The 11,975-nt window shown below is 35.2% G+C and overlaps 1 protein-coding gene across 1 annotated transcript in view; it reads right to left on the minus strand.

Annotated features, from left to right (window-relative positions):
* Positions 1 to 706: 706 nt before the first annotated feature.
* Positions 707 to 11,975, minus strand: part of ZNF345 (zinc finger protein 345) — a 15,051-nt gene continuing 3,782 nt past the window's right edge. Inside the window, exon 4 of the mRNA XM_024733898.1 lies at positions 707 to 2,653. Coding sequence (XP_024589666.1) covers positions 1,124 to 2,575 — 1,452 coding nt within the window. The 5' untranslated portion in view covers positions 2,576 to 2,653 and the 3' untranslated portion in view covers positions 707 to 1,123. The remainder of the gene's footprint in view (positions 2,654 to 11,975) is intronic.

Raw genomic sequence — 11,975 nt, forward strand, 5'->3', positions numbered from 1 at the left:
TAAGTTGGTTATGTTGGGGAAATAACTAAGGTCGGGATGTTAGTCAAAGGGAAGTACAATTTTACCTATAATGTATAAATCAGTAAAAGCAGAAGAGAGCCACATATTATCTCTAAAATGGACAACAAATAAATAAAGCAGACACGTTCAAAAGGGGCCAACAAGGTAACTCTTTATAATGGCAAAAATTTCAGTATTTGACAAAATGGGGGTTTGATAAAAACAGGTAAATACTTTTAAGCCAATGGAATAGTAACAATATATTCACAGACAAAGAATATTAAAGGCTGGTTATAGCATAATCACACTTTCTCTCAAAAGCAATGCCAGATGTAATCTTACAGGATTTGCTCCAAAAATTTGACAGTGATTGTCTATGGTAAGATTACAGATAACTGTAGCTATTTTTTTTTTACTCATATCTACATTTTTATGGAGGAAAATTGTTCTGCAAAAAGAATAGTATACGTTTCTAAAAGGAAAATAAAACAATCTTCCAAAAGGTACATATCCATAAGATACTAAAGGATGTGTAAAAGTAACAGTAACTTAACACAAACAGAGTGACACACAGATACATAGATATGCAAATTTTAAAAACAAAGACTGACCTGATATCGAAGCTTTATATGTATAAAAATAAACTTACCATCAAACATGCAATAAAAATATATAAAAATAGATATGGTTATTAAATAAATGGTGTTAGTATGAGAAATGGGGGAGGGGGAAAAAGGGTAAATTAGACCCTCAGTAATTTAAAATAATTTTAAAATGCATCAGTAATTCTGTATACTTCACAAAAAATTAAGAACATTAAAAAGAAAGTAGCAGGGTTAGCCCCCAAATAAATTTCGATGCTTAAAATAAATGCAATATACAATAAAAAGGTTTTTCAACTTATAATATTCACAAGTATGAATTTTCTGAAAGTAATGAATTTAGATAAAAATATTCAAATATTTTATTCAGAGTGTTTATTTTCTGTATGAATTTTCTCAGACTGACTAACTGGTAAAGTATAAGTATATGTACCTTAATTACATTTGTAGATGATCTCACTAGTATGAATTCTCTTTATTGTACGGTTCCTTAGTTATGTAGTTCCAATTTATAGAGTTTCTCATTCACAGAGCTTCTTACCAGCATGACTTTTCTTATGTTGCTGAATTTCTGAACCCCTCTCCAAAGCCTTCCCACAGCCCTTACATTCATAAAGTTTCTCACCAGTATGTATGCTCTGATGTTGAGTACGGCTCAAGCCAGTACCAAAAGTCTTCCCACATTCCTTACATTCATAAGGTTTCTGACCAGTGTGTATCCTCTGGTGCCGATTAAGGGCTGAACCACTACTAAAGGACTTTCTACATTCTTTACATTCATAGGGTTTTTCACCTGTGTGAATTAGCTGGTGTTGAATAAGTTTTGAGCCACTAGCAAAAGCCTTCCCACATTCCTTACATTCATAGGGTTTCTCACCAGTATGAATTCTCTGATGTTGAGTGAGGTCTGAACCACTACTAAAGGCCTTCCCACAGTCCTTACACTCATAGGGTTTCTCACCAGTGTGCATTCTTTGATGTTGAATAAGTTTTGAACCACTTCTAAAGGCTTTCTCACATTCCTTACACTCATAGGGTTTCTCACCAGTGTGAATTCTCTGATGTTGAGTGAGATCCGAGCCACTACTGAAAGCCTTCCCACATTCCTTACACACATAAGGTTTCTCACCAGTATGAATTCTTTGATGTCGAGTAAGGGCTGATCCAAAACTAAAAGCCTTCCCACATTTGTTACATATATATGGTTTCTCACCAGTATGAATTCTTTGATGCCGCGTAAGAGCTGAACCACTACTAAAGGCCATTCCACATGCTTTACATTCATAAGGTTTCTCACCAGTATGAATTCTTCGATGCTGAGTAAGGTTTGAACCACTGCCAAAGGCTTTCCCACAATCCTTACATTCATAAGGTTTCTCACCTGTGTGAATTCTGTGATGCCGAGTAAGGGCTGATTCAAAACTAAAGGACTTCCCACATTCCTTACACTCATAAGGCTTTTCACCACTGTGAATTATCTGATGTCGAATAAGGCCTGATCCAAAACTAAAGGCTTTCCCGCATTCCTTACATTCATATGGTTTCTCACCAGTATGAATTCGCTGATGGTGAGTAAGGTTTGAGCCACTACCAAAGGCCTTCCCACATTCATTACATTCATAAGGTTTCTCACCCGTATGAATTCTTTGATGGTAAGCAAGGTTTGCACCACTACCAAAGGCCTTGCCGCATTCTTTACATTCATAAGGTTTCTCACCAGTATGAATTCGCTGATGTCGAATAAGGACTGATACAAAACTAAAATCCTTCCCACATTCCTTACATTCAAGGAGTTTCTCATCAGTATGAATTCTCTGATGCTGGATATTGAAAGTGGGTATGTCTTCAGGAGTAAATATCATTTGACTGAAATGTCCTTCCTGAGATTCCTGTTTTCTCTCAAACTGGCTTTTACATTCCCAATCACCTCTGAAACTTGAACACTCAATGCTGTTTTTTATAAGTCTTTCCATTATCTCCCATCAGGATGATTCTATTCCATAAATATCCTTTTTCAGAAATAATTCTTGGTCTCAACCTTGATTCACAGTCTGAAAGAAAATATAAAAACATTCACTTTTTTTTGTGTTCTGGGAGAAATGAAACTTTTATAATAGATAGGAAAAGACTTAACTGAAACTCATTTTCATATAGAGTGGCTTATACAGTTCTCATATATGATTGGGCATTTTGACAAACAGATAAGGAAACAGAATGAGAAGAAACACTAGAAGGTGAAGGAGTTATTTAGGAAAATAGATTAAGTCAATTGTTCCTAAATAGTGATTTAGATAAAAATACCCTAAAGACATGGGGAGCTCAATAAATATAAAGATGTCCAGGCCCCAACTCAATTTTGTTAACTAGTGTCACATACATTTAAAAATGAGTATAATTATCATTTAACCCATTTCTTAGGGTTGCTTGGAGCTTTAAGTAACTACACCTGGAAGGAAACATCTAGGCTAGATGGTCATAAATTGCATATAATCTGATGGAGATAGAAGAGAAAGTTACTTCAGATGTAGCAGTATCTTGATGAAAGATTAATGAGGGGCTTCCCTGGTGGCACAGTGGTTGAGAGTCCACCTGCCAATGCAGGGGACACAGGTTCGTGCAAGTGAAGATTCTGTTGTGGTTAGAATATAGTTTGTTTATGCCATTTGGTAAAATCCAAAGTCTTGAGGCTAACCTTGGGAGAACCTTGGGAGAACAAAAAAGGGGACTTAGCAAAGGCCAAAAGCAGAGTAATTGAGAATGTAGTTTTAAAATCAGAGAAAAGGGACAAGAAGATAGGAGGTAATGTGATACTTCTGGAAAATTACAAGGAGGATGCAGATAGATGAGTACTCTGAACCCCAGCTCTGATGATTATTGAAATAATTCTGAAATCACATTAATGTATTGATATTTACACCATTGTATAAAGTAACGCCACAGTGTTTGGTAGCTATTATTTTGGAAGACTTATATGCCATAAAAGTGACCAGGAAAATAAAAGGATTCAGAGACATCAATTCAGACCCTGAACAAATAAATAACTCAAGTCACAAAAGGTGAAAACATTTCAGCTCTATTCTCTTCCTACAATACTCAAACAGCAAGCTTGTTTAGGCTCGGCCTAAAAATGTCTTGAAATTGTTCTTTCCATTCCCACTGTCAGTAGATAATTCTAGTCAAAATTATCTTTTACTTGGATATGAAAGCAGTATTTTATCTAGCTGCTTGCATTTCCAGTTTTGCACCCTTAACAGCCAGAGTGATATTCAGTCTGGCACTGTTCTGCTCAGAATGCTTCAATGGTTTCCCACTGTCCCTCGGATAAGACCCACACTCTTTAACTTGGTCTTTAAAATTCCTCAGAGACCTGCCTACTGCCTGCCTCTTCAAGATGATACCTCTCTCCTATCAGCAATAAGCCATAGTTACACTGGCCTTACTTCGTTCTTCAAATGCACTAAACTGTAACATGCCCCTCCCCCAACAATTTAATCTGCTTGAAATATTCTTCCATACCTCTCTTCCCACTGCCCCCACTCTTCACCTGCAAGTTCCTGGTCATTGTTCAGATCTCTGCTAACTAGCATACCCTAATAAAGATCTTTTCTGAATACTCAGTCTTAATTTTGCACATCTCGCCATTATTTCTCAAAGCACTTTTTTAACTTTTCTTTTTTTCTTCCTTTCTTTGTGTTTAGCGTTTGGTAATGAATGATTACACATTTATCCCCTACAATTGAAAATTTCCTATATTTTTTAAAGCCTTTATTGAATTTGTTACAATATTGCTTCTGTTTTAGTTTTGGTTTTTTGTCCCCAAGGCACGTGGGATCTTAACTCCCCGACCAGGGATCAAACCGCAACCCCTGCATGGGAAGGTGAAGTCTTAACCACTGGACTGCCATGAAGTCCCCAGCAAATTTCATATTTTTTTGAATGTTTGCTTAATGTCTGTCTGCTACCACAGAGCCAAGATTGAGGAAGTCAAGGGTAATGTCTGTTACTTTAGTCAGCTTGAACCCTGGCACACACAAAAAGATCAAAATACATTTACTGAATGGCTAATATAATAAATTAGTCTCAAAATTCATTACTCTTAAAAATAAACTAAAAACAATATTTCTCTAGAAAAGGATATACTTTCTCTCAAACAGTGAAAGTGAATCACATGTGGTTATTCCTGTCCTTTAAAAAAATCTCACTAAAAGGAATGAACTGGCTTTTTAACAAAAGGAACCCACAAAGTCAAAGAAAATTGAAGAGGAAATAGCAACAAAACTTTTGAAGCTGGAAAGCATGAAGAGAAATGACGAACAACTTAACAAAGAAAGATGAAACCTAACCCAAAAGTAAGGAAAACCCAGAAGGAGATGATTTATGCTGCAAACCCCAGAAAGGCTTAAGAAATGGGAGCATTACGTACTTAAGAAGGTCTGCTAACTGGCATACAAAAAGTTAAATCAGCTTCTCAGTGTCCACTCTATAATACTGGTACTCTATAATACTGATACAAATATCATCATTTGAGGAAATCCTGTAACATAAAAGAGATTAAACAAGCCCAAAGGAACTTAGAAGAGAAACCACATAGGAAAACAAAATTCCAGAAGCCACCACTAATATCTTCAGAGGGATATGAGAAGCCATTTCACATGATAGAAGCATAGGATAACATAAAAGGAATGAGGCAAAAAAGAATACTTAGAAAATGAAAATATAAAGTGGGAATAAAAACATATCATTAGAAGAGTTAAAGGATAAATGAAAACTCTCTTTAAAAAGTACAAAAATATGGAAGTAGGAAATAGGAAATGTATAACACAGGGAACTATATTCCTATATAACCTATAATGGAAAATAATCTGAAATATGTACATATGTGTATATATATATGTGTATATATATATGTATATATATATATATATATAACTGAATCACTTTGCTGTACACCTGAAACTATCACAATATTGTAAATCAACTATACTTCAATTAAAAAAATAACAGAAAATAGGAAAGACATTGGAAGGTCATGCAAACCAGGTCAACATCTAATGGGAGGTCATTCTTGAAAGTGTGCTAAGCATCTGCCAAGTATCAGGCAGGATGTTAGAAGGAATGAAGGAATCTGAAAATTGCCATTTTGAAATCACCAATCTAATAATTGATTCAGGCAAGGATTCTCAATGGATTCTAAAATCAGAAAGTGAATGGTCAAGATAACGGATATTCACTTAGTCTCTTAGCATCAATCCACATATGATTTACTAATTAAAAAGGGAAACATGTACCTTTATACTGGAAAGGTTTGGTACACATTACCATCATTTAACCTTAAATGATGAAACTTGGTATCATCAACAATGGAACAACCTGACACTCTGCCTTCTGATGTAATGCAATAGAATACACCGTACCACCTTTGTCAAAATAGGTAAGCTGAATCTAAGCCTCCTATTTCCACAAGAAAACCATCAGACAAATGGAGGTTGTGAGACATTCTATAAGGCAACTGTCTTGAATTCAGTGTCATATAAAACAAACAAAAATGAGAGGCTGTTCTATATTAAAAGAGACCAATGAAGCCCAACAACCAAAATAATACATGAATCCTGATTGGATCTGAGATCAAGCAAACAAACAACCAAGTAAATAAACAAAAACATAACATCAGCTAAAAAAAGATATTTGGGGGAACCACTGGAGAGATTTGAACACGAAATGTTTGAGGTGGTACTAGTGAGTTTATATTAATTTTCATAGATTTGATATGTCATTGTTATTGTTTGGAAAATGTCCTTATACTTAGGAGATGCACGCTAAAAGTATTAAGGGTAAAATGTCAGGATGTCCCCAACTTATTTTCAAATGATTCAGGGGAAAAGGACACGCATGCACACACACGCGTGTGTGTGTATTTAGAAAAATAAAGCAAATGTGGTAAGATGTTAACAATTGGTGATTTTAGCTGATGGCTATATGGGGCAAAGAACTGAATATTATTTCTAATTTTCTGTATGTTGGAAAACTTTCAAAGAAAACAGAAACCGGAAACAGATTGTTTTTAAAAGTAGCATTTAAGAAGATTTTCCAGAACTGAAGGACACAAATCTCCACATTAAATGGGCTCGCTTGGTACCTAGTATAAAGAATAAAAATTATTCACACTAAGATATAATTTCATTAGGTTCCAGGACAGTAGGAACAAAGAAAATACCCTAAAAGAATTCAAACAGTAAAAACACAGTGCATAAATAAAAGACCAGGAATGAAATTAGCTTTGGAGTTCCCAAAAATATTCTAAGCCAGAAGTCCTAAGTTCAAATTTCTGAGAGAAAATAATAATTAGAATCCCATGCCCTGCCAAAGAACCAATGCACTGGTTGAAACAGCCCTTTCAGATATGCTAGAACTCACAACAAATTTAACACATTTATCTCTTCTTACGTGCCATCTACATTGAAAACCCATTTTGATATCTGGAGTTTTCTTGGAGTAAACCAAGAAACAGGAAGGAAATAAATAGGAATTCATAGTCTTGCCATGATTTCCATGTGAAAGGTAGAGACTTGATTGGGAAAGAATGATATCCTTAAATATGGAACTGGGACATCTGGTTGGGACCCAGATGAAACTGACAATCTTGAACCCCCAACTTGCTTTGGGCCTCTCTTACCAGTGGAGGAAGCTTGCAATCCAGCGTCCGGGAGACTAGCTTTCCTCTGACTGAAAACCCTATAATAACATCACCTGGAGCAGTACCTGAAAAGGCATGCTAATTCTCCTCATGACCCACCAGAACCATTCTGTTGCCACTAGACCTGTAACAAGGGTCCAACCTCAGCATGTTCCAGAGGAACAAGTAGATACTATGAGCCAGGAGGAAATAACTTACTATTAGTTTGCAAGGGCTGCCAAACCAAAATACCACAGACTGGATGATATAAACAACAGAAACTTATTTGCTTACAGTTCTGGAGATTAGAAGTCCAAGATCAAGGTGTCAGCAGGTTTGTTTCCTTTTGAGGCCTCTCTCCTTGGCTTGCAGATGGTTACTTTGTCACTTGTGTTCTCACATGGTCTTTCCTCTGTGTGAGCATCCCTGGTGTCTCTTTGTGTGTCTAAATTTCCTCTCATATAAGGATACCAGTCAGATTGGTTTAGGATCCACCCTAACAGCCTCGTTTTAATCATCTCTTTTAAAACCCTGTCTCCAAATATAGTCATATTGTAAAGTACTGGGGGGTTAGAGCTTCAACTTATGAATTTGGTGGGGGGACACAATTCAGTGCACAATATTCGCTAAAACGAAGGTTATGGGAGCACAGTGACACTAACTGTATCTTTTTGTATAGTCTTAATGTTTGGAACCATGTTCATACAATCAAATAAACAAGAATGGATTAATATTAATTAAAAAATCAAACAGAATACAAAGGGAATAAATGAACCTAAAAGTATTTGAAATGAATAACGTAACCACAATAAGGAGCAGATTAAAAAATGAATCCAAGGGGCTTCCCTGGTGGTGCAGTGGTTAAGAATCCACCTGTCAATGCAGGGGATACGGGTTTGAGCCCTCGTCCCGGAAGATCCCACATGCTGCGGTGCAATTAAGCCCAAGTGCCACAACTACTGAGCCTGCAGCAACGAAGACCCAAGGTAGCCAAAAATAAATAAAATTAAATCTTTAAAAAAAAAAGACTAAAAAGAGACATGATAACTAAATTCAGTGTGTGATCCTAGACTGTATCCTGGATAGCAAGTCAGGGAGAGAGGGTGTGGTGTAAGTAGGATGAATTGCTACAAAGAATATTATTGAGACTAGCAAAAAATTTTGTATATGGACTGTTACATAACAGTATTGCACTGTTGTTTAAATTTCTTATTTTAGTGACTGTACTGTGGTTATGTAAGAGAATACTCTTGTTCTTAGGAAATAACACACTGAAGTGTTTAAGGGTAAAGAGGCAAATGTCTGCAACTTATTCTTAAATGGTTCAGATAAAATGTGTGTATTGTGTATGTGTGTATGTCCTCACATGCATATATAGATACGCAGAACAATTGCAAATGCACACAGGAATGATAATACAAATGGGGCAAAATGTAAACAATTGGTGAATCTGAGCAAAGAGTACCCAAGAATACTTGGTACTATTCTTGTAACTTTCCTGCAAGTTTGAAACTTAATCAAAATTTAAAAGTTACCCAAAACAAGACATATTCCTAAGTAATTCTCATGTTAAATATGAAACTAAATAGAAATATAAAATACCTAGACATGAAGTGAAAAGGAGATCAATACATGTAAAAAACCTGGACATAGGAAAGAAAATTACCCCCCCAAAAAGAAAATTTAATAACATTAAACTCCTTTTAAAAAATAAAACTGATTTGAATTCAATACTGCAACAAAAGAATCTCAAAAAAAAGAAAAAAATTAATGAAGATTTAAAATATGTAAGATTCACAAAAGTCAAACCTTGCTTTTGAAAAAAAATGAAGACTGCTGATTAAACATGTATGTATACCATCTCCTTTAGGTTTTATCCCAAAACACCACTAAAATGACCAAACGGTGATATTTTCCTATTGTTAATTGCTGGTAAGGGCACAGGTATGACAGATACTACTGACTGCCCCCCTCAAAATCATCCCTCCTCTACTTCCTTGCTACAAGAATTTTTTTCCATAGCTTTATTTCATCAGCTCCAGAAAATGAATCATGATTTGCCTAGGCCAGTGGTTCTGAATTGATTGCTATTAGAATCAATTAGGTAGCTTTTTAAAAAATTCTAAAGCTTGAACCCCACTCCAGACCAATTAACTCTTAATGTTTTTCTTGTCATCTTGTATGACTTTAAGTCATTAATTCTCAACTGTGGCAGCACACTAGAATTACCTGGTGATCTTTTAAAAATGATGATGTCCAGGTTATACCCCAGACCAATTAAATCAGAATCGCTGGGAGTGGGACCCAGACATCAGTAACCAAGGTTAAGAATAACCAGCTTAAATTAAATGAAAGAATTAACTCTCTGTTCTATTTGTTGCAGTTGTGTTTTTCTGCCTTATGCAGCCAAAAGTAACCTAATGGCAGTGGAAACACAGGTTCTAGCAGAGAGAGCTGGGTGTACTGGAAGTGTTTACTGAAGTTTAGAATATGTGTACTCTATTATCTCCATGATTTCATATTATAAAATATGGCCTTACATGAAGCAATTAAAATGAGCTCTATAGTTAAGTGAACAATTCTTCACACAGAATAAAAAGCACAAACAGTAACAATAACTAACTGACACTAAGTAAATGGGCAGGTCCTCTTTTAAGTGTTTTATGTGAACCAACTCAATCCTTGGACCCACTCTATAATTCATTTACTTTCCACATTTTGCAGGATACACTTATAATCCTTTTTATATAGAAATATTTTTAAGTGACAAAACAGTACCACATACACATTTACATGTGTATGCATGTAAAAGGATATTTAAAAAGGATAAATAATTAACTGATAACAGTGGCTACCTTTGGGTACTTTGAGTAGATACCTTGGATTGGGGATTGTAGTTACATCAGACCTGAACCCCTTCATAACATACAAATTATTTTTATAACAAAATTATGATTATTAACTAAATATAATTTAACTAAAAATAAAATTTAAAAAGGAAAGCACTAGCATTCGGTCTAAGGAGATGCTCATTGTTTATAATGGCAATAATTTGTAAGCAAACCATGTTCAAAAAAGGGGGCTTGGTAAAATGGTAACATGATAAGGCCATTACAACTCATGGTAAAGATAAATGTGTAAAGACATGGACAGTTGTTCACAATGTATTGATATTTTGGCATGATAAAGGCAGGTTACAGGTCAGTAGCCATAGTATGATCACATTTAGAAACAAATTCTCAGTATTGACAGCAGTTGTCTTTAACTGACAGGATTATAGATAACTTTTGTTACTTATTTGTGCTTCTCTGTGTTTTACAAATTTGTTGTAATAAATAATTTTTTTGTAATGAAAGCAATAAAGTATACAGCTATCTTCAGAAAAGTGACATATTTGACCAAGTATTCAAAGATTTTAAAAAAGAAATGATCTAAACATGGCACAGGTACAAGCACAGAGACATAAAATTTAAAAATTCAAATACATAATACAAACTATTCAAATAATATAACAACAGGTAGGCAATGCACAATGGAATACTAGTCAGCCATGAAAAATAATGAAATCTTGCCATTTGCAACCGTGTGGATGGACCATGAGGGTATTATGCTAAGTGAAGTAAGACAGACAAAGAAAAATACCCTATGATCTCACTTATATGTGGAATTTAAACAAATAAGCAAACAAAAACCAAGCTCATAGATACAGAGAACAGATTGTTGGTTGCCAGAGACAGGGGGTGAGGGGGTGGGGTTGGGTGAAATGGGTAAAGGGGGTCAAAAGGTACAAACTTCTGGTTATAAAATAAGTAAAGCTTGGGGATATAATGTACAGCATGGTGTAGACTTAATAATACTGTATTGCATTTGAAAGTTATGAAGAGAGTAAATCTTAAAATTCATAAGAAAAAAAATTGTAACTATGTATGGTGATGGATGTTAACTAGACTTACTGTGGTGATCATTTTGCAATACAGTTGACCCTTGAACAACATGGGTTTGAACTGAGTAGTTTTACTTATAAGCAGATTTATTTCAGTAGTAAATACTATAGTACTACAGGATCTGTGGTTGGTTAAATCCGAGAATGCAGATACAGAGGAACTATGGATATGGAGGACCGACTGTAAGTGATATGAAGATTTTCGATTGTGCAGTCAGCGCTCCTAACCTCCACATTAACGGTCAACTGTATGTACAAATATTGAATCATTACGTTGTACACCTGAAACAAATATAATGTTATATGTCGATTATACCTCAGCAATTAAAAAAAAAAAGATCTTTTGGGACCCACCAAAAGACTTTGGGACCCACCAAAAGACTTTTAGGCAACCACTTTATACCATAATTGATTTAGAGGTCCCAAGAATGGGAAATAAAGGAGAGGGGAGCTAACATTTATTGAATTTCTGATGTGTACCAAGTGTTCTACATATCTTATTTCATTCTCAACAACATTGAGAATGAGAACCTCTTGTTTACAGGTTAAACAGCTCGTAGGTGGTGTAGCTGAGATCAGATGTCACATTTGATACTAGAATCCCTAATTTTTATACCATGTTACAGAGACTAGTAGTGTAGGTAAAATAACCCGAGGGATGATTTGTTTCTTTTTTTTCTGAGGGAGCCAATATTTAAACTAAAGTGTTAGTGAGAATAGATGGCAAAGAGGTAGAGGCAGACACTGCATGATGGAG

The sequence above is a fragment of the Neophocaena asiaeorientalis genome, unplaced genomic scaffold (genome assembly GCF_003031525.2).
Source record: "Neophocaena asiaeorientalis asiaeorientalis breed wild unplaced genomic scaffold, Neophocaena_asiaeorientalis_V1.1 scaffold280, whole genome shotgun sequence".
In the NCBI taxonomy this organism is placed as follows: domain Eukaryota; kingdom Metazoa; phylum Chordata; class Mammalia; order Artiodactyla; family Phocoenidae; genus Neophocaena; species Neophocaena asiaeorientalis.